We start from the raw sequence: 27,458 nt of genomic DNA on the forward strand, positions 1-27,458 counted from the left end.
AGATCCATAGAGACAGGAAATAGGTGGTAGGAGCCAGGGGCTGGGGGAGAGGATGGGAGTTAGTGTTTAATGGGGGCAGAGTTTCAGTTGGGGAAGGTGTGAAAGTTCTGGAGACAGATGGAGGTGATGACTGCACAATAATGCGAATGTGCTTAATGCCATTTAACTGTGGATTTAAATGGAGCTGTTTTTGAGTCACAGGCCAAGCAAAGGCCTACTGTTGAGACAAAGCCTGGGAAAACGCATGTCTGGAGCGCAGACTCTGCATCAAGCTCTTGACCCTGTCAGTTGTTGGCTCCATGACTCTGAGCTGGTGACCTTTATATCCCTGAGGCTGTTTCCGCATCTGCCAGATGGGACTAATAGCCTCTCCTCCTCAGGAAGAGTAGAGGGCTGATGTCAGGAACGGACGATCAGCAGTGAGTCCATTGGGAGCTCCTGTTGCTGCTGTTAGGATTTCTCTCAAGGGCAATGGGGAGCCATGGTGGGTTCTTGAGCAGGGGAGGGACAGGTAGACATGAATTTGAGGGGCTAGGGGACTGCCCACCTGAAGCTGTCAGTTGCCTCTCCCCTCCACAGAGAGTGTATTGAGGACTGACAGCCCATCCAAGATCATCAAACTGGACACCGTGCGGGTGATTGCGGAGAAAGTAAGCAGGGCTCTGCTGTGGGTCCCATTTCATGGATGGGGAAACTGAGGCCCGGGCATCCAACCTGTTCTCTCCCCATGGCCTGCAGATGTGGTCTCCCATGGACCCCTGTTCAGAGGCTTTGTAATGTTGGGGCTTGATGGGGTCAGAGCCTGCCCAGGGTCACACAGCAGCAAGCAAGACCTGGGAAAAGGCAGGGAGACTCAAACTGGGGCTCTGGGGCTCAAGGTGCTGTGGCCTGGGTTATCACCAACCCCCACCCCCAACATGCTGGCCTATGGATGTGCAAGGCCGGGGTCCACTGACCTGACTTTCCAATTTTTCACTTGTCTCTTGGCCTGTTTCTGGGTGTGTTTCTCCACTTTTCCTCCTCACTACCCCCTGCCAGGACAAGCACGCGCTCCTAGACGTGACACCCTCAGCAGTAGAGCGCCTCAACTATGTGCAGTACTACCCTATTGTGGTCTTCTGTGCCCCTGAGAGTCGCAAGGCCCTCAAGGCTCTGCGCCAGTGGTTGGCACCAGCCTCCCGCCGTAGCGCCCGCCGTCTCTATGCTCAAGCCCAGAAGCTGTGGAAGCACAGTGATCACCTCTTCACAGGTGGGGCGGGAGTGGGAGTCCCAGGGGAAGACATTGGTTCTGGTCTGAGTCTCTCAGCCCACACTGATGCCCCCTCCCCACAGCCACCATTCACCTGCATGGCACAAGTGACAGCTGGTACCAGGAGCTCAAGACAATTATCCGAGAGCAGCAGATTCGGCCCATCTGGACAGCCGAGGACCAGGTACCTGGTCAGGGTTTGGAGACTTATCTGGATTTAAAGCTAGGTTAGGGGCCAGGGGCAGGTCAAGACCAAGAGTTGACCTGAGATTGGGATCTGGATTGGGTACCTGAAATGAGATGGGACTGCAAGTGGATTCAAGGGTTGGGGTTCAGCTCAGATTTGGGGGCTCAGTTTTGGGTCCAGCAAAGGCTCAAGAGTCAGATCTTATCCTGGGGTTAAGGGCTAAGTGTCAACTTGACGGTCAATGTCTTACCTGGTTTGGGACTGGAGTTTAAAGGTGGTGTGCTGGGTTGGGGTTTGATCTGAGGTACAGGAGGGCATAGGCTGGGGGTTTTGGCTCAGCCAGGCCACCCCACCCCACCCCACAGCTGGATGGCTCCCTGGAGGACAACCTGGACCTCCCTCATCGTGGCCTGGCTGACAGCTCCGCCGATCTGAGCTGTGACAGCCGGGTCAACAGTGACTACGAGACAGATGGCGAGGGCTACACAGATGGTGAGGGTGAGCCCTATACGGACGTGGATGAGGGGCCTCCAGCAGCAGCCCTGGTCCGGTCCTCGGAGCCTGTGCTAGTGGACAAACACCAGAGCCTGCAGGATCATGGGAGATCCTCAAGTCACCAAGAGGCCCAGGTGAGCAGAATATGGGTCTGGGGATGGGGTGGGGTAGACACATGGGTACCCTATTTTCTGCCAGGATGTCAACAGAAACTTCTTGGTCAGATCCATATCTGGGACCTGGACCTAGGCTATATGAACCACTGAATCACTTATAGCAAATATTTTAACCTATGTGCATGAAGTTTCCTTATCTGGTATACAGGGTAGATGCTAAAAGTCTTGACATCACAGGGTGGTTGTTTAAACTCAGCACACTTAACTCAAATTCTGACTTATAGTAGTTGGATGTTTAACAATAAATATTTTTTTAGTTCTTATTCTATTTGGGGCTGCCTTAGTACTTGTAGTGCTTGTCTGTGAATTTGACATACACACTCCTTCCTCCAGACCCTCTGGGTAAATGTAAAAATGTACAAACCTATGATGTCACTGGTTGGACTGGTGCTCCCTGGGGTCGTGCAGTGCCCACCCTGCTCAACTCATGGCAGCCTACTTATTGGCAGGCACTATCCTAAGCACTTCACATATGTGAACTCATTTATGAACTCCTGACAGCAGTCTTCTGAGAGATTTTACAGATGGGAAACCCAATTCCCCCTTTGCTAACAGGCTAGGAGATAGCCAAGGCCCTTCTTTGTCCCAGACTATTGGGGGTAAGTTGCAGTCTTGTGGTGGGGGCAAGGAGAAAGCCTGAGTAGCACTGCCTGGGCAAAGGTGGGTAAGTGGAATGGGGGGTGGTTACTCACCCTAATTTATCATACTTTTTGGGGAAGGGTTAACCTGCTTTCTCCCTCTCCAAGGTGGACATCCACCACCCACAGAATCAGTGGCGACAGGACAGCATACGGTAAGAGCTTCTGTACAACAGGGTGGGGCCCCTCAATACTTTCCCTGGGACTCAGGGTTGGGATGGGGGTGAAGAAGAGACCTAGAACCAAGCTATGCTTTTGTAGCATTGTCTTGGTAGGCTTGATAGAGCCAGACAGAGCCAATCTAAGCCCCATGTAGACAGGGCCATGGGAGTAGGAATCCTTTCTGATAAGACTGGGAAGGCTTCCTGAAGGACGGGACATTGGAGCTAGGGCTTTGAAGGCTGTGAAGGAGTTCTTTAATAAGCCCAACCCCCAAATGCCAGTCTTGCTCATCTCTGCCCACACCCAGTGTGCCCAGCACAGAACCAGCCTCAGTTAATGGTAGGTAAGTCCACACCCTCTCCATCAGCATCCTCTGTTCTATTTCCTGATCCCCAGGACATATGCGCGGGAAGCTGTGAGGAAAAAGTTTACACATGCTCGAGATGTGGGGTCCTCTGACGAAGATGGCTATGACTGGGGCCCAGCCACTGACCTGTGACTGCCTCCCAGGTGGTCAGCAGGCCCCTCCCTTCCCCTCCCTGGAGCTGGGATTTGGTTTCCCATACAGAACCTCAAACCCTGCCTCCTTCCACCTGGTCTTTAATAAATATTTTAATGGCATTGGCTTCCAGTGACTTTCAGGAAGGACAAGGATGCCAGAGTTAAGTTTTGTTTTCCTTCTGTTAACCCCACACACCCTGACCCGAGATCCATTTGATAAGCTTTTAATTTTTTTACATCAGAAAATAATATAGAGCCAAGAATCCTCTGCGGCCCTGGCCAGCAAAGGAGGCACCGCTGCCGGGAATTCCAGGGCCAGTGGGGTTAAGGCACAGTGGTGGTGGGGGTGGCCGGTCACAAGTATACAGGCTGCTCCTGGCCTGTGAGCAGGCGATAGGTGGTGGCTGGCATAGTCTTGATGTGGACCTGGGGGACGGGAAAGGAGGTGGAGACTCAGGGTGGGCCTGGGCTAGTGGGAGGGCACCCCCAGCCCCACCCACTGCCCACGCACCTCAGTGTGGGCCTCGGTGAGCAGCTCAATGACACGGGCATGCGGTGTGGCCACCACACTGTGCCCGTTGATCTCAATAATTCGGTGTCCCACGCGAACGCCCCCGCGCTCAGCAATGCCACCACGGAGGAGACTGCAGATCTGACAGGGGACAGGAAGAGGCCGTGCTGCTCAGGGGGGCACGCTTGTAGCTGCCCACCCCCAACACAGTGCCCTGGGCTGGGGCCTCACGATGCCGTCCTCCACGCAGAAGCCCAGCTGCTCACGGGCATGTGGCCGATAGATGATGGCTGTGGTGACTGGTGGGCAGTGGATGATGCTGAGGGTCACCAATGTCTGCGACTTCACCTCCTGTGCAGGACAAGGGCTGTTGGCCTAGATGGGCCTTCAGGGGGCTGCTGGACCACTTGGCAAGCTGCAGCCTCCTCTGGGCCTCAGTTTACCCACCCAGAACATGAAGATTTAGAGTCAAGGCTCTAGATTCTAGAAGACCCCTCGAGAAATAGTTAAGAACACAGGTGGGAGTCAGACAGCCTCAGGGTCAGAGCTGTGTGACTGCTCACCTCCCTGACTCCCTGGGCCTCAGTCTCATGGTCAAAAGCAAGTTTCTAGCAGTGTCTGCTGGGCAGGGTTATAAACACTCAGTAACATGCTGTGTGGACTGTGTCAGAACCACTCTTCTCACCTGGCCGGGAACCTCCTCATCCCTGGGCCTCACTTTCCCTACTTGGGCAACGAAGGTCAAGATTCAAGAACACACTGCTGAGGTCACCCAGCATGGATGGCATCCTCTCTCCCAGCCTCAGTCTCCCTAAGTGTATAGAAGCTGGTAGGATTCTACCATGTCCCTTATGGGCTAGGCCCAGCTACGTGGAGAGGTAGGCCTGCCCCCTAAGGGCCCTCAGGCCAGCACCCCTGGATCCTGCCACCCCAGGACTTACGCGGATGGCAGCCTGGACAGTGGCCAAGGGCAGTCCCACGAGGCTGGTCCCGTTGATGGCAGTAAGGCGGTCCCCGATGCTGAGGGCCCCTGAACGCTCAGCTGGGCCCCCATGCAGCAAGTTGGCAATGACAGCCGTGGGCAGCAAGGAGCCCCAGCCTGACTCCACCAGGGCCACACCCAAGCCCTCACCCTGGCACTTCTCAATGACCACCTGGGAGAGGATAGGGTGGAGCATGAGGGCTGCTTGGTGGGGGACTGGCAGGGGGTGGCCCACCCATTTGCTCACCTCCCTGCAGTTTTCGCTGTTGGAGAAATGGTCGAGGTCCCCGTTGTGGAGGTAGCCGGAGCCCATGGCCCCCTGGCTTGGCTGGGCGCCCACCTGGCGGGGGTCAATGCTGCTTTCCTGCAGGAACTGGCTATAGGCTACAGCGAAGGCCTGGCCGATGGCCTGAGCAATAAGCTGGGCCTGTGGAAGATGGGCAGCATCTCCCTGGGGGGTATCACACCCTCCTCCTTCTAGTCCCCCAAATCCTCTGGCAACTCAGAGCTCATCCCTCCCACCCTACCCAGGACTAGATTCCCAGGAGACAGTCTGTGTAAATTTTGGGAGAATAGCCATTGTCTTGGAGAATCTGTGGAGAGACGGGCCTGGGGCAGTGAAGATTTGGGGGATTTGGTGCCAATCTCACAGTCTTATGTAAAAAATTAGAACATGTGGGACCTATTGGAGGGACGGAGACAGCTGCCATCACTGAGGACCAATGAGAGGACAGTGGGGCGAGGTGAGATTTACAGGAGGGTGGCGGCTGGTCCATGCCGCCCCTGTGCTGCAGGACACCCAGAGCCCAACTGCTCACATCATCTGAGTGGAAAACATGGCAGATCATCTTGTAGAGCCGGTGGCCGTGGGCCTGGGGTGCTGGCCGCCGGGCCACCCGTCGGCGGGCCATAATCACCAGCACACTGCCAATGTCGGCAATGTAGGAGATGGTTTGCAGGGCATGGTCCATCATGGCCTCCTGGATGTGGGGGAGATCAGGCCTGGGTAGGCTGCAGAAACCTCAGCAGATACCCCCCCATACCCCAGAGACCAGGCCTGGGTCCCGTACCTGGGAGTCGACCATCAGAACCTTAATCCTCTTGGTGGAGATAAAGAGGTCCACCTCCGTCATGGGCTGGGTCTCCCCATCAGGGGCCTGTGGGGGTGGCGTGGGAGGTAGAGGAACCCAAAGATCCAGCCTTTGCCCCGTCAGGCTCCCAGACCTTGGAGGACCCAGTCTGTAGCCTGCCTGCCCACCAACCCACCAGCTAGCCCCTGGCTTCACCTTGACGCGGTCCATGGCCTCCTGGGCCTGCGCCATTCGAATGCTGGGGGGCGGGTTCCGCTCAGACACCAGTTGGGTGGAGCCCAGATATTTGGCCCCGAATATGACACCATCACGGAGGTCTTCATGGTCACAGGGACCTGATACTGAGGGCAACAGTGGAGGCAAGTCAGCCCCTGAGAGCCCTGGCCAGGCTTGTCCACCCCTATGGGTTTGGTCCAGGATCTTGGCTGCCTGAAGTCTAGAAGAAGAGAAAGATCTACCCTCTCATGACCTGATACTATTGACTCACATGAGTCTGCCCACTTTCCCAGGACTATCCCACCAGCAGGAGACACAGCCCAGCAGCTTGGCCCTGTCTAAACCTGTCTGGTCTGGCACTCTAGAGCCAACTCTGTTCATGACTCAAGGATTTCCAGGCAGAGGACCTAGTTCTAGGGGCTTTTGCAAGTCCAGAAGCACAACTAGATCCAAAAACAGCACTAGGGCTAACAGACATCTCCACCCTGTGTTTCTAGAATTCCATGATTAGGCTAGAACCAGATGGTCCCACTCCCATTTCTAAAACCTGCAACACTAAAGAACTGTAGTCAATTTCACCCAATGGTTCTGGAATTCCCCCTCAATTAATCTAGAGGCAATTAACTCTGCCCATTGTTCTAGAATTCTCCCTTATCTGCCCAGGACTGTAGAAAACTATTCCATGGTCACAGAAGTGCCCACCCAGGAAGAGGCAACTGTCCACAAGTCTAAAACTCTCACACTGTCCACAACCCTAGATGGCTCTGATATGTGTCTCTAAAACTCCATGACAAGTTTCAAACCACAGAATTCTGTCAGGGGTTCTAGAAACCAACATGACTCCAGAATCAGACTTTTCCACTCCATGATTTGAGGATTTCTTAATCATGAAAGCATCGGGTAGTTCTTCCTATGGTTCTAGAATTCCCTCAATAATTCATGACCACAGATGCACCCAGTGAATTACTGGAACATTCAGAAACAAACAACTCTGGTCATGGTTCTAGAAATGAGCTAGCCCAGAGCCACATAAAGCTTTGCCTGCATGGCTCCACAATCCCATGAACAACATAAAACCAGACAGCTCAGCCAGCAGTTTCAGAGTGTTCTAACCAATAGCTAATACCTTTTGGTTTAGAACCACAGGTATAGGCCCCAGTGAAGTAAACCACACTCCTGTCTGTGAACTTGAAACACAAGTATCTTTGCGCATTGTCCTTCATGAGCTAAGCATTCTGGAACAACAGACAACCCTGCTCTGGGGTTCTGGAACTGTACCAATATGGCAGCCACCAGGCACAAGTGGGCATTATGCACCTGAAATGTGGCTGGTCTGGATTGAGAGGTGCTGTTAAGTAGAAAATACATACTGGATTTTGAAGCTCTAATATGAACAAAATTTAAAGTAATTGTAAAATGTTGCTTATGTGTTGAAATACTATTTTAAGTATACTGAGCTAATTAAAAGGTGCTATTAATGTTGCCTGTTTATTTTTTAATGTGGATATCTAGAAAATTTCAAGTCACATATGGCTCACGTTGTATTACAGTATGGCAGCACTCTAGAACTTTCTGATGACTCCTCTAGAACTGCACAGCTCTTCCCAGTTCTAGAACACCTACTACTGGTCTACAGCCACAGATAAATTCTATTCACTCTGTGGTTCTAGAACTTTCAGCCCGAGTAGAACCTAACAGCTCTGTTTATAATTCCAGACACTCTCCTCAGCCTAAAGTCTTTTAATCTAGAAACATAGGCAAAATGCCAAATTCGGGAACTCCCTAGATGAGTCATAGCTCCGCCCATAACTTTTGAACCTTAGAACTATAGGTCCAAACCACCTCCTTTTCTCACAACCACAGAATTTGCTATTTGACATATAGCTTAGGTACTTTTGGGGAAAATTCTAGGCTATTCCAGGTGACCAAAACTTGTTCTTCCGATGCCTTTAGAGCAGAGCTTGGCAAACTTCCCTGCAAAAGGCTAAACAGTAAATTATTTTTTATTTTGTGAGCCAGGTGGTCTCTGTTGCAACACAAAGTCACCACAGATAATATGTAAATGAATGGACATGATAATGTCCCAATAAAACTTTATTTTGAATTGCATATTATTTTCAAATGTCAAAAAATATTACTCTTCTTTTGATTTTTTTCTGACCACTTACAAACACAAACGTCATCATAGCTCACAAGACATACCAGGACAGGTGGTGGGCCAGAGTTGGCCCATAGATGGTAATTTGCCAATACCTGCTCTAGAATGGAGTGCTACAAATACCCAAGCCTGCCTTACTGCCCTCTACTCATTCTAGAACATTTCTAAGGCTGTCTCTCTTCTTCCAGGGCATCAGGAAGCAACATAAATCCATCCTTAGAGCCTCTCTAGAAGCAACTCCTTACTGACAAACAAACTTTGAGCCAGATTTTGGTAGCCTGATTCAGACTGTTCTGAAACCCCTAGGTTACTGGGGCCAGGGTGGGCGGGACACTCACCCTCCTGGAGGGCAGGGTATGAGGCCACAGTCTTGGGGCTCTAGAAGAAGACAGAAGAGGGACAGGATTGAGTGCCCCCAGCTTAGCTCCTGGCAGCAGAGAAGGTTTGGTGGGTGGGGCAGGCACTACCTGGGCACTGGCAGGCCGCTCTTCATGAGCAATCAGAGGCACTGTCTCCAGCCAGGGTTCCGGGGAGCTGCTTGAGCTCTTGCTGCCACACTGTTCAGCAGAGGCTCCTTCTTCCCATTCAGGGGGACTAGTCTCCCCATTTGGGTCCTCAGGAGGCTGCAACAGGCGAGGAGCAGGGTCTGGAGGCTCCTTGGGACAAGACTGGGAAGGAGGGCACTCCTCGAGGTGCAAAAGGTTTAGCAGGTCGTCCCTGCCAGCCTCAGCAGACAAGAGCCCATGGGCATCAGCCATGTCCTGGGAGGCCAGGCCGTGACCTGTGGCAATGTGAAGGGGGCAGGGGAGTCCATCTGGGGACAGACCCACCAGATCACCCGGCAGAGCCTCAAACTGTTGCACCAGGTCTGGAATATTTGGCCTGTCAAATTCCATCTGATTCAGGTTGCATGGGCTTCCTGGCACCGGGTCCCATTGGCAGTCAGGGGTGAGTTCCTGAGAGGGCACAAGTGTGTCTCTGGGCTCCTCCAAGTCCATGGCTGGAGGCCCTAGAGAGAGTTGAGGGGTTGTCAGGAATTCAATGCCTGCACCCCAGGCGCAGGTCAGCATATAAAATACATTCAAAGATGAGATTTCCTGTACCAACTTAGTGCCAGGCGCTAGCTGGGAGTTGTTCATACAGAACACATAATTTAATCCCACCATATCCTGCAATGAAGGGTCTGCTATAATCCCCATTTTACAGATGAGGAAACTGAGGCACAGAATGAGCAGTTTTAAGGTATTGGCATCCTGCGCTCCCAACACAGGAGGATTCCACTGTACCTGTCACCCCAGACCTCTCCCCACTGTGGACCCTATTCATCCCAGCCCTTACTCTTCCAAGTCCTTCTTCCTCGCGACGTGGTACCCAGGCTGTAGATATAACCTGACAAACAGACCCAACAGGTGCAGGTCCCCAAGACCCCGGAATCAAGATTCCAGCCTAAAACTTTAGACTCCAGGACCTCAGACTTAATAGTAGAGATCCAAGACACCAGAAAGCCGACTCTAATCTCAAAACCTCAACGCCACGATCAAGGTGTACCCCAGACTCAGACCCGGACGTCAGACTCGGCCTGAAGACACAACTCGAGCCTAAAGCTTCGACCTAAGACCCCAATCCTTAGGCAGACCCAAGACTCAAGACTTCAGATCCGTTGCCTCAGGCGCCGGCCCCAGACCCAGCTCTGCCCTGCTGGGACACTCACTCCCCAAACCGAGGTGACCTCACCGCGCGACCCCCGGGACCCCACATCAAGGGCCGGCAGGGTCTCCCCGGCCGGGGTCGCTCACCATTCCTTGTCAGGGCGCCGGGATATCTATCCGCTCTGCGCTCTCGGCCTACTGGGCATGCGCATCCTTTGCGGAGCCTGCTGGGAAATGTAGTTGTCCCAGCCAGTCTCGCTGAGCAGGGCATCTAGGTGCAGGAACTATTAGTTCGAATCCCGAGCCTCCATTTACGCAGCGTGGGACCCTGGGCTGGCCTCTGGGCCTGTTTCCTTAACTGCAAAATGGGGTTAATAACTACTGTCGGTCTCCTAAGGCAGTGGTAATTATTCCAAGGAATGGCAAATGGGAGGATATAGGACTGGACAATACGTACTAAAGAATGATAGATCGTCTTTTGAGACTGCTAGATAACGGAAGCAGCGCGGGGGCACGGACTTCCGGTTTGGCTACTATAGGGAAGCTGAATGGCGCGTCTTGGCTTAACGTTTCCTCCCTGAGCCTCGGTTCCCTCAATTAAAAACTTAATAATAGGAGGGATAATACCTCGTAATTGTGAGGATTAAACAAAATCTAGCCAGTTAAGGATTTAGCAATTGGGTTGGAATATGAGTCTAATAAGTGTTAGATTTCTAATAACTTTTAAGCTTTGAGTAATTGCACATTGAATATAATAGAAACGTATAAGGTGTGATCTTTAAAGTAAATAACTAACCGAAGAAAGGCAAGAAGTCAATGAAACATTTAAAATCGCCTCATACAGTAACTGGTATACCTATAAAAGTTTGTGCAAGTCACAACGTACGCTTCAGGCTAGAATACTACATTTCCCAGGAACCTCTAGGAGCCTCTAGTCTCTCAAGCACCCTTAGGCCGCTGACGTTTCCGAAAACGTGTACGTGTAGGCAGACGGTGTACGTCATGGCGGCCAGAAGCTTTTTCGGTGTTATCCGGCCCTGGGCTGGTTGGTGGGCTCGGGAGCTCCCGGAGTCTGCCGCTCCAGGAAGATTCTTTGTACGGAATTATGCGAAGAAACCGGGTGAGCTGGGTTAAAAGGGACCAAGATGTGAACAGTGAGGACATTGGGTAGTTTGTATTGCGCAGGCGCTGGTTGGGGAGGAGGTTCTTAGAATCGAAGCGCAAGCGTAAAGAGTCAAACGGCTAAGTTCTGTAGGCATGCGCAGTTTGAGGGACCTGACCTAGAGCGTGAGTGGAGTCAGTACGCAGGCGCCAGCCTGAAACTGAGCGGCCACTGCGCAGGCATGGGTTTGTTTTCGGGTGGATGGGAGGCGGTCAGGAACTTGCGTCCCAATCCTGTCTCTGCCCTTAGATCACTGTGTGACCTTTGGCAAGTCATCACCAGAAATTTGAGGATTAACCACGTAAGCAAAATAATAAAAAGGTTATTTGAATTTTAGCTGGCTACAGCCTTTTCTGATCTTTGTTGAAAAGAGGGAATTGACAAATAAGTGGGAGGTCTTGAAGAGACACAGCAGCACTTTCTCCGTGAAGTAAACAGAAAGAATCAAAATAGAATTGAAAAGGAGTGACTTGATCACTCTGTGCCTCAGTGTTGTTTAATGCAGTATTCACGTCCAACTTAACATCATTTGAGTGTAGTAGACAAAGTCCAGCCAGGGCCCGGGGCTACCGTGAGAGACGGAGGAAAGGAAAGTTGACCTCTGGAGGGCTGAACTGAGGTGAACCGGCTCTATTCCCCTCCCCCCGCCCAGTCATTAAGGCGGGCAAAGGTGGCAAAGGCGGTGTGGTCAGTGATGCCCTGAAGGACCCGGAGGTGTGCACAGACCCTGTCCAGCTTACTACTCATGCTATGGGTGTTAACATTTACAAGGAGGGCCAGGACGTGGTCCTGAAGCCGGATGCTGAGTACCCCGAGTGGTAAGTAGGCCAGGCTGGCGAGGGGAAAACCAGTGCTGAGGTGAGGAGCCTGGTTGATCAAATCCGAGGTTGCTGGGAGGACTTTCCTGGGGAGGTGGTGCATGAGTGAAGACCTGAGTGGGTGAAAGGAGCTTCAACAACAGAGGGAATAGCCAGTGCAAAGGCCCTGGGGCAGGACTAAACCTGGTTTTTAGGGAATGAGGTGGAGAGTAGGGGTAGATGTGACAGGGAGTTCATGGATCCCAGTTCTGGCAGGGCCTGGGGGCTGAAGGGATTTGGATTTTGCTTTTGGCCCTGAGAGCATTAGCAAGACATGGAAACCATTGACATGTGCTGATCCTTAAAGCTGGGGAGGGTGCAGAAAGGTTGAGTAGGAAGGGAGGGGTTACAGGCACACATCATGGACAGTGTCCAGGAGGCAGGAGAAGGCTTGACGTGTCCCATCTCAGACATAAGCACTATTGAGATGGGGGTGCTCCCTTGTTCCATAGCCAGAAACATGGCTCAGGGAAGATGAGGGACCACCCTGATATGACACAGCCCCACAGACCCAGTCCTGCCAGTTCCTCTGCGCTGCCTCTGCCTGAGGTGCCTGGGGCCCGGGAGTCATGGAGGGCTGCTGGGCAGCCCTGATTCCTGCCCACACCCTGTCAGGCTGTTCCAGGTGAATGTGGGCCCCCCTAAGACGCTGGAGGAGCTGGATCCCGAGACCCGGGAGTACTGGCGGCTGCTGCGGAAACACAACATCTGGCGCCACAACCGGCTGAGCAAGAACCGAAAGTTTTAGTAGGGGCTGGACCAAAGCACCCTGACCTGCCAAGGGCCTCATCAGGCCCAGAGGAGGACCCCAGAGGGGCATGGCACCTCCCCCATCCTGCCCCTGGAGAAAACAGACTTTTCCTTACCTGCGTTGTGTGTGGCCTTCACAGTGAGGCTGAATCAGGGTCCTGGGGATCAATAAAGACCTCTTAGGATTGTCATTGGCAGGTCCTGGGTGTTACTGGGTGTTGTCTGATGTTGGGTCAGAGTGAAGTGGGGCAGGTGGCAGGGAGGTAGGCACCTCCTTAGATGCATTGATTCCTGGCGATTGGTTGGGCTCCTGTAGGTTCATCTTCAAATCCAGGCCTCAATGGTGTTCTTGCCCCGATTCCTAGAATTCCTCTTAGCACTGCCCAAGAGGCCCCAACTTCTCAAGTGGGAGGTTTTTCTAGCAAAACTCTTGGTCAAAAGGGACTCAAACCTGACTCAAGCCATGTGAAGCGGAAGAGAATCTGTGTTCTTTAGGAACTGAAATGCCCAATGGTAGGGCTTGCTTCAGGCATGACTGGATCCAGACTCTTCAGTATTCAGTTATATGGCTCTCTCCACCTCCGGGTCCTTTTGACCCACAGTCTAGGGCCGGGGTTGGTTCCAGGGCTCCTGGTCGACACCCCAACACCCAGTTCAGCAAGCCTCGCCAGATGGGACTTCCCTTTCCTTCTTGCCAAGGTCACAGGGTTATCCTCATTGGTCACTCGAGCCCAGGGACATGGGCCTACAAACCATCCTGTCCACCCCCACTGGTGCCAAGGTCTCACCAGAAAATGTATCCTGGAGTGTACATGGGGCACCATGAACATGATCCACAGCCCCAGGGAGAACCTCAGCTCTGGGTGGTCCTAACTCCTGCCCTGCCTGGCTGTGAGGGAGGGGTCTTAAGGACAATCCCAGGGTCAAGGCCAGATTGGAGAAGGCTGGAGGTGTGGACCCACCAAGTAGTGCCTATAAAGTCCCACCCCAACCCCTGGAGAGCTTAGGCATCATGTTCCAGGCCCATGGGTCCATACACTGGCTGGGCAGGATGGGGTCCCCACAGCTAATTCTGGTCCCAGGAAAATGAGAGCCTTTGTCAGCTTAGGAGGATTCTGCCTAGATTATCAACCACCTGCCCTCCCAGGTGGCCCTCCTGTGCAGGTGTATATCTCAATCCTCCCATGACTCTCAGGGTAAAAACCAAAGTTGTAACTACCACAGGCCCTGCCTGACCCTCCCTCATCACCCCTCTGCACACACCTCCCTCTCGCCCCTCACTCACTGCTCCATGTGGCACACGGGCTCCTCAATGTTCCTCCAACTGCCCTGGCTGGGTCCTTCCCCAGGGCCTTTGCACCCGCTATGCCTGTTGCCTGGTCGCTCTTCCTCAGGCGTCCCCATGGCTCCCTCCTTCACCTCCAGGTCTCTGCTCTGAGGTCACCTCTATGAGGCCTCCCTGACCACCACATTAAACTGCAGCACCTGCCACACTCACAACTGCCCTTCCCAGTGTTAGTCTCCTTACATTTACAACCAGCTGGCAATTTATGTTTTATATATTTTTTAATTTTGCATTTTGTCTCTCCCACCGGAGTGGCAACTCCATTAGGTCAGGGGTTTCTTGTGTTTTGCTTACTGTTGAGTCCCTATTGCTTACTGGGTAGAATGAATTGGGTCGGACAGAACGAATGCTGGCCTTGCCACTAAGGGCCCCATAACACCCTCCCTGGGCTGGGAGATATGACAGAGTCTGTGGTCAGTGGGAACATAAGCCACACTTTGAAATATGGAGGAAGCAGGGATGGATGATATTCACCTAGCGTCAGCCTGGTCCCCCATTAGCCCTGGCCTGGGTCCAACTGCTTCCAAAGCCCACAGGGACCCAGCAGAATCTGGGGTAACGGAGTGAGGCAATGAATGTGAAAAATAGCTCTACCCGCTACTGGCTTTGTGTTCTCAGGAAACTGGCTTTCCATCTCTGGGCCTCAGTTACCTCCCTGTAAAATGGGGCTGATGGCCGTGCCTGCCTCACTCAAAGGGCTCTGGCCAGGAGCACACCATGAAAGGAAGCAGCTGGACAGGAGCTGCTCTGCTGTTATTTCTCCGAGAGGAAGGCCCTGAGAGCTGGGCAGCTCTGCTGGTGAAAGATTAACAGGGATTTAGATTTACTGACTCCCAGAATTAAGGTGCTGGTGGCTTCCAATTACAGTCTCTCAGTCCCAGAGCCTACGAATCTACCCACCCACCCACTTCCATTTGACAGATGGGGGCACTGAGGTCCCAGGAGGGCAGAGACTCCCCTGAAGCCACCCAGGGCTGGGAATCCTATGGTCACCTCCTTTCCAAGACTGGGCCCCAGTTACCCTGCAAGACAGGGTGAGGTGGGGTGGGGACCTGTCATGGGTTGCCATGGACAGTGAGGGTGGGGATGGATAGTCTCTCCTCATTGATAGCCTGACCTAGATCTATCATCCCAGACCTTTGGGACAGGCTAAAGAGGGAGGGCTGGGTAGGCACTAGGCTCAGGCTGGTGGCCAGGCCCTGTCCAGAGCCTGTGCATGCTCCTTGGCCAGCAGCCGAAAGGATGCCTCCTCCAGTGTGAGGCCTTCCATGAAGGCTGAACCAAGGACATGAGGCCCGAAGGACGCCTGCAATCCTGGGGCTGGGCCCAGGATGTGAGTGAAGCCTGGCCTGGCAGGTGGCCCGGGGCCCAGCCAGGACTCCAGGGGCAGTGGCACAGCTGGAGGACAGGCAAATGGCAGTGCTGGGGCATCAGGAAGCCTTGGGGTGGCCACAGCCCCCGAGCCAGACTCCAGACGCTCCTGACGCCTCCACTTGGCCCTACGGTTCTGGAACCACACCTGGAAGCAGTGAGAGGGTGCTCTCAGCCCAAGGCCAGTGGGGAAGAGCAGCTCTTCCCTACTCCACTGCATCCCTCTCTGGGCCACCTAGCCTCAGGGTTCTGCCTGCTGTCTGACCTGACTCCCACCTGCTGCAGTGCCAACATGTTTTGTTATTCCACCTCAAGGCTGTCTTCAGAGAAGAACCCCTGCCTCATGGCCTCCATCACATCGGCCCCTACATCTTTTCTGAATCTAATTCCTCCTCACCATTCTCTTTAACCAGGCCCCTCAGGCTCCTTGGCCTCCTGCCTGGTCTCTCCCGGTGTTCATGAAATGCAAGCCACTCAGCTTGCCTTTCGAGGCTCCTCACAAGTTCTTTCTCAGCTTCGTTTTCTGTCTCTCCTTCCACCCATCTCTCACCCAGCTCAATGGAAACACCTCTAACAACCCTGCACATCCTTACACATGGTGTCTGGACGCCTAGAAAAACACCCTTTCTTGCTGGCAAACTCCTCCTCAGATGTCACAGCCCCAGTCCCACTTCCCCTCCTCTGGGTGGCCTTTCCAGTCTCTTCTACCCATGCACTGGGAAGGTCCCTATCTGGCTCTGGCTTCCTCCCTAAGTCACTGAGTGGTACCCTTACCTGCACACGCACCTCCGGCAGGTGCACCTTGGCTGCCAGCTCCTCACGGCTGTAAATGTCCGGGTAGTGGGAGGCCTCGAATGCCCGTTCCAGCTGGTGCAGCTGGTAGGTGGTAAAGGTGGTGCGGTTCCTCCGGTGCTTCTTCTTGGGGGCCTCCTCACAGGGTGCCGGCCCCCCACCCTCAGCCACGGGCCCCTCACCAGAGCTCAGGAACATGGTTCCTCCTCACCTCCACCTGGCAGTACAGCAGCAGGACAGATGGTGGTGAGAGCAGGAGGGACTGTCAGCTGGGGTGGGCAGGGGAGCCTGCTGGGTCCAGGGTAAGATGTGAAGGGAATTTTCCCTCAGGGCGTCCTGGATTCATCCTGCCTCCCCCAGTCTCTCTGTTGATCTCAGATTATCTCATTTTCTATCCCCTTCTCCACTCCTTCTCTGGTTCTTCATGTGTATGTGTGTGTGTGTCCGTCCCCCAACCTCTATTTTCTCTTTCCCTCTGGAGCTCTCCCTAATTGCCTCTCTCCTTACATCTCTTTCTGTCTCCCTCTGTGTCTAGAACCCCCAGGAAAGCAGGCTGGGACCCTACTCCCATGTAATGCTCCCTTACTACTAAGTCCTCTGCCCTAGTGGGCTCTCTGCACCTGCAGCTCCCCCCGCCCATGCTCGTTTTGCCCACCTGCCCAATGCTGTCGCCCCTAGTAGCCCCAGGTATCCACGGGGTTCCCACCTCAGCAGACCCAGAGCCCTGGCCCAGCCAGCCCTGAGGGGGTGGGTTTGGGTGGGGGGAGGATTAGCACAAGGTGATTAATTGAGGTGGCCCTTCCCAAGTGGCTGCCCTGAGCTGCTGAGGGAGGGCCAGGCAGACTGAGGGCTGGGGGTTAAGGGTGGAATGTCGACCTTGGTCCTCCTCCCCCTTGCAGCGGGACACCAACAAGGGTGTCCCCACCTGTGGGTCTGTTTTCCTGGCTGTAAAACATGGACACCAGGACCTACCCCATGGGGTGGTCACTGGGACTCAGTGAAGTGATGAAAGGGAAGAGCACTGCACAGTGATTGGCATGTAGTGAGTGCTGAGTGCGTGTCGCTACTGTTTGATCAGTGGGGGCACAGCAAGGCCCTCTTAGGCTCACAGGTGTCAATGGGGCTGGGGAAGCAGGGGTCCCAAGAGGTGAAGGCAATGTGAGTTTGCTCCTCTGGACAGTGAACAGGGCATGGCATAGGGGGCATTTTAGCTGAGGTTTGAGGTATGAATAAACATTTGTTCATTTACCTGTGAACAAAACAGACACAAATCTTGGAGCTGACACCTTGGTTGGGGAGACAATCAGCAACTATGTAAGTAAAACATAGTGTCAGGTGGTCAGGGGTCTGGAGAGAAAACTCAAAGCAGGGAAGGGAAGGGGGCGTGTAAGGTGGAGTTGCTCTTTTAAGCAAAGTGATCAGAATGGGGCAGAGGGCAAGGCTGCAAATTCTGGACAAGATTTGGGTGTGAAGGGGAAGGTACTAGGGCACCATGAGAGGCTGTGGAGCAGGTAAGGGATACAGTCAGATGGTATTTTGGATGAGGACCTATTGTGAGCAAGATGGCAGGCCACGAGAAGGCAAGTGCAAGGGCAGTGGGGAGAGCAAGGAGTAAGGGAAGGGCAGGAAATCAATTGGGGGGGACTTTGGGGATGAGGAAGGAGAGGTCCCTGTTTGGGGACAGGCGGACAGTGGGATTGTCACAGTGGCAGTGGCCAGAGAGCATGAGGCAGGATCTAAGGGAATCCTCTGAGACTGGTTTGCCACCCTCCCCCAAATTCAAGAAGCCTGGTGGCTCAGGCAGGGGGTGCCCTGAAAACCAAGAGGAGGGGGCTGGGGATGAGGGGCCAAGGTGAGCCCTGAAAACCAGTTGCTGAATTTAGTGGAGGGAGGTTGTCCAGGTGGAGGAGACCCAGGTCCTCAGATGGCCTGGGGAATGAGTACAAGAGAAAGTAGAGATAGATCCTTCTGGAATGTTGACTTTGTAGGGAGAGGGACACACATGGAGAAAGAGACAAAGACAGTATCAGGCACATGAACACACACACCCAGAAAAGGTGTGACTAGGCCCTTTAGGATCGAGGCTCCCACTGTCCCATGAGGGAGGGCTGAGGTCAGGAGGCAGGGCAGGCCCCAGATGTCCTGAGCCCAGGCTAGAAAGGCGGTTATTTCCTCCGCCCTTCCAGGCCTCAGTTGCCCCAACTGTAAGACATGCTCTGGACTCTGTGGCCAGAGGGAGCCAGGCCTTTGCAGCAGCAGGTAATTCCCCTAATTCTTCATCACTTTAAAACGTTAAAAAGCTGCTCAGTTCTCAGGCCCCAATTAGCTAATTGGCCCTGTTGGTTAAGAAGCTGCAGGAGGGATCCAGGTCAGGTGCAGGGGCCTTTCAAGATTTAGCAGGATGTGGTTGAAGGTGCAGATGCTGTGTCAGCTTAGAGGGATGGATTAGGGACAGGGTGGGGCAGAACCCAGGGACAGGCAGCCCCCTTCAGCTGGATTAAGCAGGGCGCGGTGGGGAGGGTGTACACGCGTGCATGCGCATACACACAGGCCACTCTGCCCCTCCAGCCTCCCACCCTTCATTTCTCCCTGAGGAGGAATCACTGAACCCCTTCAGGTGCTATGTGGTAACAGACCAGAAGGTGGGCCAGGCTTCAGGAGGCACTTCAGGAGGTCATTGTGACCTTGGGGCATCTGTCTAGCTCAGGCTCAGCTCAGGCTGGGTGGGTCAGCAGAGGTGATAGGGTGTGCTGGGGCCTGGTGTCCCCTCTGCAGCTTGGGGGTTCCTGGGGTGGTACAGCATTCAGCCTGGCCTAAGACCCCCTCCAGGCATACTGGAGGCTGTCTGGATAGGGTGGTTGACAGTCACAGCAATAGCTGTGTGCACTCAGCCCTTCACTTTCTCCCCTCTGGGTCCTTACACTCCCCCTATTCCTACTCGCCAAGACATCTGATAACAGAGGAGACTGGTGGGCCCAGGTAGGGGGACCAACCCCCCTAGTTTGCCTGAGACTGCCCTGGGCCACACAGCTGGGGGACAAGTGAGAATTCGAACAGGGAGCAAGCCTGGAACCCAGCCCTCCTCACCAGATTAGACAAGAGGGCTGGGGGCCTTGGAACAGGCTAGCTTTTACTTTTTCAGTCCTCACCCAAAGATATGTGTATTGATTTTTTTATTGAGAGAGAGAGGGAGGGAAACATTGATATGAGAGAGAAACATCCATTGGTTGCCTCCTGTATGTGCCCCAGCCCTCAACCTAAGTATGTGCCCTGACTGGGGATCGAACCCACGACCTTTTGGTGAATTAGATGATACTCCAGCCAAGTGAGCCACCTGGCCAGAGCTCAGCTGGCTTTTCTTGAGTCTCCTCTGGAGTCACTGGGTCAGGCTGTTGGGTTGAAACAGCTATGGAATGTGGGTTGCCACACTGGAACATCCCCAGGCAGGGACACAGCTGCAGTGGCAGACCCTCCCTGGGCTCCTATACACCTGCTCCAAGGGACAAGTCTCCCATGATCCTCTGAGCCCAGGACCCCAAGGGCTGGGCACCCACCCAAGGGTTGAAACTTCGAGGGTTGAAGATGGCACCCACAGATGGACTAAAGTAGGGACCTATGTGTGATGGCAAGTGGGTCCATGGAGTGTGTGATCCCAGGGGTCTGTATCCCCACAGTGGCTGCCGGTGGGTCACAGCTGGGCAGACAACTGGCAGGTGGATTGTCCAGAGCTGAATGATGGGGGGATTGTGTGGACCCCCTGGGCTGAGAGGACACTGGGGGTCATGGAGAGAGATTCAGATGGCCACAGTTCTTGAAACCAGTCTTTATCGATGCACCAATCCTGCTTCCCAGGTCTGTGGTGTCCAGGCACTGCCCCAAGCCCCTCACAAGGGCCTGCTTCTGTGCTGTGAGCCAGGTGGGCAGCTTGCTGGCCCTGACACTCCTTAGGCCTGCCTGTGTCCCCACCCTGAGCCCTCTGCTCTCTTGATCTTCTGGGGCCCACGGCCCACCAGGTGGGGTCAAGACTCTTGGCCACAGGGCAAGGTGGAGCCCTCAGCGTCCTGCCTTTCAACATGGCCAGTGGCACCCGCACTGCGCAGCTCCCGGGCCAGCTTCTCAACCAGTTTTCGAAAGGGTGGCCGGCGGGTGGGCTCCACCTCCCAGCAACTGCTCATGAGTGTGTGGACAGTACCTGGGCAGTCCTCAGGGGGTTCCATGCGATACCCTTTCTCCACAGCCTCTGTTACCTCCTTCAGCGACTGTGGGCAGAAGACACACCAGTGTGGGCTGGGGTTCAGGACCACTGTCCCGGACTCAGTGCCTTCCCCACCCAGACCACGCTCACCATCTTGGGGTACGGAGCACGGCCATACGAGAAGACCTCCCACAGCAGCACCCCGAAACTCCAGACATCAGACTTGCTGGAGAATTTCTGTGGGGCCCAAGACCAGGGTGAGGAGGGACCCTTCAGGCTTTCAGCACCAGTCCCTGATTCCTCCAGAAAGTCCCCCTGGACTGACCTTCACTCTCTGGTCTTCCTAATAGACTCCTGAGTCCATGCTCCATCGATTGAGTGGAGCTCAGACTCAGTGCAGGGAGGAGGTTGGTTATTCTTGCCCTCAGCACTGAGCCAAGAAATAGGGAAACTGAGGCCCAGACAGGGTCACACACAAGAGAGACAAGATGGGTGCTAAAAAGAACAGCTATGGGCCAAGTACTCACTAGGGAGGCAGAGCCATTTCCTTTGGAGGTTCAGAGAGGCCAAGACACTTGCCCAGGGTCACATAGTGAAGCTGAGGCTCCAAGGTCCCCGGGGACAGAGGGGCACTCACCCCATGTTTGAGTGCCTCAGGCGCCGTCCACTTGACCGGCAGCCGGCTGGAGTCCAGCCCCTTCCGCTCAGCTTTGGCCAGGCCAAAGTCGCTGACCTTGGCCACCAGGTCCTCAGAAATGAGGATGTTGCGGGCAGCAAGGTCTCGATGCACCAGCTTCTTGCTCTCCAGGTACTCCATGCCCTCGGCCACATGCCTGGGGAAGGGGTGGGGCATGGGGCCTCCAGTAGCCAGGTCTAAAACTCCCAAGGTCAGGCTCCTTTCTGCTCTGTGCCTTGGTTTCCCCTTGTTCTTGGAAAGTCTCCTCCCCGCCCCCCAGGGGCCCTACTCACAGGGAAAACTGCAGGAGCTGGGGGGTGTTCACAAGGGCCCGGCCTCGAGTCCGTAGAAAGTTCACCAGGTTGCCCTGTGGCGGGGGGACACAGGGCTAGGGTTCAAGGCTTCTTGGCTGCCTCCCCAAGACCCCCCTGCACCTCAGCCCTACTATACCTTGCTCACATGCTCCATGACGATGTAGAGCCCCTGGTGCAGAATCACACCCAGCAGACGCACCAGGTTCTTATGCTGCATCTTCCTGGGGTGGACAGGTGGGGGGGGGGTGAAGGTGCAACCAGAACCCCCAACCCCAGTGTGCCTGACCCATACCAGGGACTCACGTCATGACCGCTGTCTCATCCAGGAAGGCCTGGGCCGTCACGTCGCACTTGATGTTCTTCACGGCCACCTTCTGGCCCAAGTACTCTCCCTGCAGGACCGCTGCGGGGAGGGACAAAAACCAGGACCCAACAGCGATGGGGACAGACATGGGGACACACCCACTCACACTGACTCCTGTATGCCAATATAGCCTCTGTTCCTCAGGCCTAGAAACCCCCTTGCCCATACAAGTTCCAAACCACTGATCAAAGAAAATCTAAGGATCTGTAAACTCTGGCCCTAGGGCCCAATCCAGTCCCATCATGTATTTTGCAAGGCCCATGAGCTCAGAGTGGTTTTTACTTTTTTAAAAAAAATCCTCACCTGAGGATATATTTATTGGTTTTAGAGAGGAAGGGAAAGAGAAACATTAATCTGCTACTTCCCACATGCGCCCTGATCGGAGCTTGAACCTACAACCTAGGTATGTGCCCTGACTGGGAATCGAAGCCGCAACCCTTCAGTGTACAGGATGATGCTCCAACAAACTAAGCCACCCAGCAGGGCGGTTTTTATGCTCATAAATGTTTTTAAAAAATCAAAAGTATGTTATTTCATTACACATGAAAATTACAGAAAATAATTCAGTGTCCACAAATAAAATTCTATTGGCACACAGCCACACCCGCTGGTTTAACCTATTGTCTGGGGCTGCTTTCCTGCTACAAATACAGAACTGAGCACATGTGACAGACTGTCTGGCCTGTAAGGCCAAAAATATTTGCACTTCGGCCCCTTACAGAGAAAGTCAGCTGATCTAAGCCCCACAGCCTTCCTTCCAGAATAATCCTTTCAGGGAACGGCATTGCAAGCAGACAGCCAAGCATGTGCAAGAGCCTGGAGGTGCAAAGGACTCATGCTCACTAGGTGTGCCTGCCTGAGTTACTTTACTCCTCACAACAGCTGTTGTCAACCCCCTTTCACAAAGGAGGAAACTGCGGCTCAGAGAGAGGAATGGTTTATCTTCAGCCACCCAGCAAGTAGGTACTAAATATGGATGTGAATTCATCCCTGTGATTCCAAATCCTGAACAACTCCCCACCTTCCTTCAGCCCCCCAGCCTACACCCCTACTCACCTCCAAACTCACCCTCTCCAATATGCGCTCCCAAGGTCAAATACTGCAGGTTCAGTAACCAGCCAGCTGTGGGGCAAAGACCTGGTCAGAGGGGCAACAGGCTTTCCCAGCCCCTCTCATCCAGGGTGCGACCTGAAGAGAAGACCACGTGGTGTCTTCCACGGCATCCAGCTGTGGGCACACATTCAGGTGGCCGCTGTTCCCAACAATGGTCCAAGGACACGTCTGACGCACCCCACGTCTGACGCACCCCACTCCTGGCACCGGTTATCATGTGGCCGAAGGCAACAGAACATACCCTTCAGGGCTGCCCATCTCTTCTGCCTAGAGACTGTATTTCTCCAAATACCCCAAGGGCCCTTCCTTTTACAGTCTTTACCTCTGGCCTCCCAGGGACAGACACGCAGAAAAAAATACAACATAGAGACCAGTAAAGCTTCTGAAACCTTCAGGAAACTTCCAGTGCTCTAAGTCACAATCTGCTCCAGTCTCCCCGACCCCTTGTCTCAAGCAGGTCAATGTTCTCCCCTGCCTTCTCCTCTAGCAGGTTCTGTAGGCCTCCTCCCTAGCTAAATCAGGAGCCCTTAGGTATAAGCAGGCATGGTAACACCAGCCTCCACCAGGTGCCATCCCCAAGATGTCCAGGTTTTCCCAGGAGTGCCACGTGCTTCCAAGGAGACAACCACAATCATCAGGTTCAAAAGGCTGTAGAGGGTGGCTATGGCTGGAGCCCTTTGCTTTGGGACTTGAATATTGACAATTTCACTACAAAGAGGCTGGAAAAGCATTTCAGATGAAAGGAACAGAACGCACAACAGCATGGAGACATGAGAGGAAATGAGTCACCATCAGGGGGACTTGTGAATGGAGGAGGACTTTGTAGATAAGGCAGGAAAGAAAGCTAAGCCACAAGGGGAGGTTCTGGAAGGCAGAGTAGCAATGTGGGTGGACTTTCAGGTAGAAAGTTGCCTCTGCAGGCAGAGGAACAAGTGTCAGGAGGAAGGGGAACTGCCCCCGTGGAATGAGGTGATTTGATGGGAGGGTCTGAGGCTAGGCTGGGAGGAGGCATGAAAGGGATGTGGGAGGGTGGTCAGGTCAAGGTTTGGGCTAGGTTTCTGGCTCAAGTGACAGGACCAATGATGGGGACAAGGGAGAAGCAGCAGGTGTGGGAACCTGCTCAATCTTTGGCTGACTGGTGTCTATGGGTGCCACCTGCCTGACCCAGGGGCAGCCCAGGTCTTGCACCATAGTGCCAGGCACAGTGTCATGCTTAGGTGCTTCGGCCTTGGCCATGTGCCAAGCCCTGGGGTCTTCCCTCCCCAGCAGGCAAACATGGGCAGAGAGGGCACAGACTCCTACCCTTGGCCAGCTCCTCCTCTGCTGATTTGGTCCCCTGCTTCCTCTTGGGTTTCACGAGTTTTGTGCAGATGGCCCCCTTGTCCTTGCTGTAATGCTGCAGGGTAGGGTGGAGCAGAGGTGTTCGTGAGTTGGGCTCCTGTAAGCAGGGGCACCCCTGCATCCCATCCCCTTCCTGGGGGTGGGCTTTGGATGGGGTGGGCATGAGCTGATAAGGAGAGGGGTTTGGTTCCCACAGGATGTGTTGGGCTGGTTTCCATGAGAATGGGAAAGGATGCAGGCTAGCAGGGAAAACGGAGGATGGTGTCAATTTGGAGGTCCCTGGAGATCCCTGGAGGAGCCACCCAGTCCTTGGATGTGGGACCCAGAGGGCTCAGAACAACTATATGGTTCGTGGTCCATGGGGACCAGCTCCTTCTCTGCATTGGGGAGCATGTGGCTCTGTGGGTCCCCAAGTCCATACAGCTGCTCAGATGGGGCAGGGCCTAGGGCCTCTCCTTGACATTGGGGAACATGCAGCTGCTGGGTCCAAGTGCACCTCCACCATATCCATGAGGTTGCAAAAGCAGATGGCCTCATCTATGGTCAGGCGGCCATCCCGATGCAGCACACGGTAGTGGATGACTTCGCGCAGGAAGCTCACACACAGCACATAGTCACCAGGGTGCCGCACTGACTCGCGCACCAGGAACAGCCCATCCTCGGGAGGCTGCAGCAGCTGCACTGCTTCCTGGCCCGAGATCTTCCCGTGGAACCACCTGCAGTGGCAGGAAGGTAGGTTGGGCCAGGCTGGCGGAGCCCCTCTGAACCCCCATCCCAGGGCCCACACCACAACTCACGGCATGAGGCTGAGCTTGGAGTCAGCTGAGAGGGCTTCACGTTCCCGAAGCGCACCAGCCGCCAGCAGCCCCTCCTCCCCGCTGGCGTGGTGCTTGGCTCGGTACCAGCTCTTGCTCTGCCAGGGAAGGAGCCAGGGGTCGGTATGGTGCAGGAAGGGTATTCCTGGCAGAGTCCCATCCCCGAACACACCCAGGCCCTCTGGCCATAGCTCACCTCACAAGCCTCCAGGATGGTGACCACATCGCCCTTATGGAAAGCCAGCTCTCCAGGCTTGGGGCGCGTGTGCTCACACTTGGTGATGCATTGGGTGCCTGGGGCCCAGCGCCTCTACGTGGGTGGCATGGGGGAGAGGAGCAAAGGGGGCATGAAGGGGATGCCCCCCCAGAGAGAGATTGGATTGAGACAGAGGAAACACAAGAAAGGGGGGAGAAGAGGAAAGAGGACAAAGAAGGGAGCAGACAGAAGAGATAGATTAGTCACAGAGGGCACTCAGAACAGGTCAGGAAGAAAAGGTGAAAGAGATGCAAAACCAAATGACAGAGAAAGACCAAAAGACATCAGCTAAAGGGGACCTGGATCAGAGTATCCCCCCCCCCCCCACCATGGAGCTGAGGTCCTGTGGGCATAGACTGAGCTGAGGAAGGGCCAGGGACACAGGCACCCAGGTTGGGAGTACTCACTGTGGGCATCCTGGCTGGGATGCGCGGCGGTACCAGGCGTGGAGAAAGCAAAGGCTCACCTGGGGAGGGGGCAGAGACCAGCAGGAGAGCACAGATTCAAGCCAGGCTAGGGCTCTGGGGGCCATCACTACCACTTCCAGCCCAGGTGGAGACAACAGCCAGGGGCATCCCAGGGGGAGTCCCAGACCCTGGTTCTCCAAACCCCTTCGGGAAGGTGGCCTTTACCCGGGGGAGTTCCTTCGAAGCCATGAAACCAGTGAGGAAGCCATGGAGCCTAGCACCATCATAGTTCCCAAAAGGAAGCTGAAGACCAAATGGACACAGAGCAAGTGGCCACAGGGTGGGGAGGAGGGAGGCACTTGGCTCAGGCCCCAGTAGCCCACATGGTGCATGGGGAGCTTAGTGACACCTAATCACGCCTTATTCTTCCTCTTTTTTGGTGAGTAGGCAGGGGCAGGGCAAATACAAAATGACTCAAGGTCATTCCCAAGAAACTCTGACCCTATAGTGGGACACTGCAGCCCTGCTGGGCTCATCTGGCTGGCTAGCTGAATCTCTCTAATCCCCCACACCCCACCCCAGGGCAGACACACAAGTTCCTCATTGCTGCTTGGGTGGGGACTTTTTCACCCCCTGCCACCCCATTGACCCTACCACAGGTGGCTGGGCAGTAGGGCTTGTTCCAGGGTGAGTCTCTGCTCCTCCAGTGTGCACCCTCATAAATTCCCAGCCCCACGTGTACTCACACGCATACTGATCCATGTACACACGAGCACACAGAGAAACACATGGGGCTTGGACACAGGTGGACACAGGTACCCACAGGCACGCAGGTATGCAAGCAAAGGCATGTCCCCCTAGAGACAGGTGTGCACACGCGTCTACAAGTGTGTACACACACACAGGTGCTCAGACATCTGGAAACGAATCTGTCCATTCCCCTCCCAACACACAAACAGAACCACACTTGAACACCTGGGCGCCGCCACACGCTGGGCCACCCGGCACGCAAAGCTACACGCAGGGCCGCGCACACGCATCTCGGTCACAAACGTATACGCGCAGGTACACACACCGAGGGACTTGCAGACACGCACAACCCCCCACCCAGGAAAATATCCCCTACCGGCGCCTGAAAGCCTCTAACCATCCCCGCCTCAGTCTCGTCCCCGCCGCCACGCGCCCAGGACCCATACACTTGTGCGCACACCAGCTCCTCTCGCGCACGCCCGAGCCTCCCCGGAGCTCTCCGGTTCTTAACGCCCCGTGGTCTCTCCCCGTATACATGCCGCCCGCTCACCTGCTCAGGGGGAGTCTCCGGGCCGCGCTCCGCACCCACCCCCAGGAGGGCCCCCGCGCGCTGGCTGTGCACCCCTATGCGGCCCCGGCTGCACAACCTGGAGCAAGTTCCTCCGTTTCCTCATTTTGGGCGGGGGAAGGTGGTTTGGGGTGAGGGGAATGGGAGACGCCGCGCCCTGGAAGGCCCCCGCGGGTCCTAGCGCCGGTCGCACTGCGGTTTGCTCTGCGCGTGGCCGCCGGCCCCTCCCCGCCCCGCCTCCGCGGTTCCTGGCACCTCTCTTGTAGCCCGGGTGGTGGCCTGGAGCCTCAGGGCGCGCACACCGCCCACCCCGATCCTGGGAGGCAGAGACCTTGGAGCGTGGAGCAGGTGCCGCAGTGCACGAGGG

The 27,458-nt window shown here is 54.7% G+C and overlaps 5 protein-coding genes across 11 annotated transcripts in view; 2 read left to right on the forward strand and 3 right to left on the reverse strand.

Moving 5' to 3' along the window:
* TJP3 (tight junction protein 3) overlaps positions 1-3,573 on the forward strand; it is a 29,336-nt gene extending 25,763 nt beyond the window's left edge. The window contains exons 16-21 of one of the 2 annotated variants that reach the window (XM_090289318.1): positions 580-650; positions 1,039-1,249; positions 1,333-1,433; positions 1,802-2,065; positions 2,854-2,900; positions 3,304-3,573. In XM_090289318.1, coding sequence (XP_090145444.1) covers positions 580-650; positions 1,039-1,249; positions 1,333-1,433; positions 1,802-2,065; positions 2,854-2,900; positions 3,304-3,406 — 797 coding nt within the window. In that variant the 3' untranslated portion in view covers positions 3,407-3,573. The remainder of the gene's footprint in view (positions 1-579; positions 651-1,038; positions 1,250-1,332; positions 1,434-1,801; positions 2,066-2,853; positions 2,901-3,303) is intronic. The other variant, XM_090289319.1, reaches the window with a different exon arrangement.
* Positions 3,574-3,616: 43 nt separating this feature from the next.
* APBA3 (amyloid beta precursor protein binding family A member 3) lies at positions 3,617-10,452 on the reverse strand. 2 transcript variants are annotated; one of them, XM_090289320.1, is made up of 11 exons: positions 10,163-10,452; positions 8,834-9,375; positions 8,705-8,744; positions 6,188-6,333; positions 5,972-6,058; positions 5,720-5,881; positions 5,149-5,328; positions 4,861-5,073; positions 4,151-4,270; positions 3,920-4,060; positions 3,617-3,834 (listed from the first exon to the last, which is right to left on the reverse strand). In XM_090289320.1, exons 1-11 carry the CDS (start codon positions 10,284-10,286, stop codon positions 3,763-3,765), a joined length of 1,827 nt encoding a protein of 608 aa, XP_090145446.1. In that variant the 5' UTR covers positions 10,287-10,452; the 3' UTR covers positions 3,617-3,762. The 2 variants fall into 2 exon arrangements, with proteins under 2 accessions (XP_090145446.1, XP_090145447.1); XM_090289321.1 differs by lacking the exon at positions 5,149-5,328.
* Positions 10,453-10,963: 511 nt separating this feature from the next.
* MRPL54 (mitochondrial ribosomal protein L54) lies at positions 10,964-12,975 on the forward strand. The gene is made up of 3 exons (XM_090288677.1): positions 10,964-11,135; positions 11,830-11,995; positions 12,650-12,975. Exons 1-3 carry the CDS (start codon positions 11,018-11,020, stop codon positions 12,780-12,782), a joined length of 417 nt encoding a protein of 138 aa, XP_090144803.1. The 5' UTR covers positions 10,964-11,017; the 3' UTR covers positions 12,783-12,975.
* Positions 12,976-15,309: 2,334 nt separating this feature from the next.
* RAX2 (retina and anterior neural fold homeobox 2) lies at positions 15,310-16,490 on the reverse strand. Its single transcript, XM_090289048.1, has 2 exons — positions 16,275-16,490; positions 15,310-15,648 (listed from the first exon to the last, which is right to left on the reverse strand). Exons 1-2 carry the CDS (start codon positions 16,488-16,490, stop codon positions 15,310-15,312), a joined length of 555 nt encoding a protein of 184 aa, XP_090145174.1.
* A 2,958-nt stretch (positions 16,491-19,448) lies between these two features.
* Positions 19,449-27,283, reverse strand: MATK (megakaryocyte-associated tyrosine kinase). 5 transcript variants are annotated; one of them, XM_090289324.1, is made up of 14 exons: positions 27,074-27,282; positions 25,999-26,076; positions 25,774-25,832; positions 25,307-25,420; positions 25,093-25,208; positions 24,792-25,011; positions 24,257-24,350; positions 22,898-22,963; positions 21,781-21,880; positions 21,614-21,698; positions 21,457-21,530; positions 21,125-21,320; positions 20,638-20,724; positions 19,449-20,551 (listed from the first exon to the last, which is right to left on the reverse strand). In XM_090289324.1, the coding sequence occupies exons 3-14, from the start codon at positions 25,780-25,782 to the stop codon at positions 20,312-20,314; spliced, it is 1,401 nt and encodes a 466-aa protein (XP_090145450.1). In that variant the 5' UTR covers positions 25,783-25,832; positions 25,999-26,076; positions 27,074-27,282; the 3' UTR covers positions 19,449-20,311. The 5 variants fall into 5 exon arrangements, with proteins under 5 accessions (XP_090145450.1, XP_090145452.1, XP_090145448.1 ...); XM_090289326.1 differs by lacking the exon at positions 25,999-26,076 and adding an exon at positions 26,520-26,630 and having other exon boundaries at positions 24,897-25,011; XM_090289322.1 differs by lacking the exon at positions 25,999-26,076 and adding an exon at positions 26,520-26,630.
* Between the last annotated feature and the right edge of the window lie 175 nt (positions 27,284-27,458).

The sequence above is a fragment of the Furipterus horrens genome, unplaced genomic scaffold, assembly GCF_987537825.1.
Source record: "Furipterus horrens unplaced genomic scaffold, mFurHor1.1.pri manual_scaffold_10, whole genome shotgun sequence".
NCBI lineage: Eukaryota > Metazoa > Chordata > Mammalia > Chiroptera > Furipteridae > Furipterus > Furipterus horrens.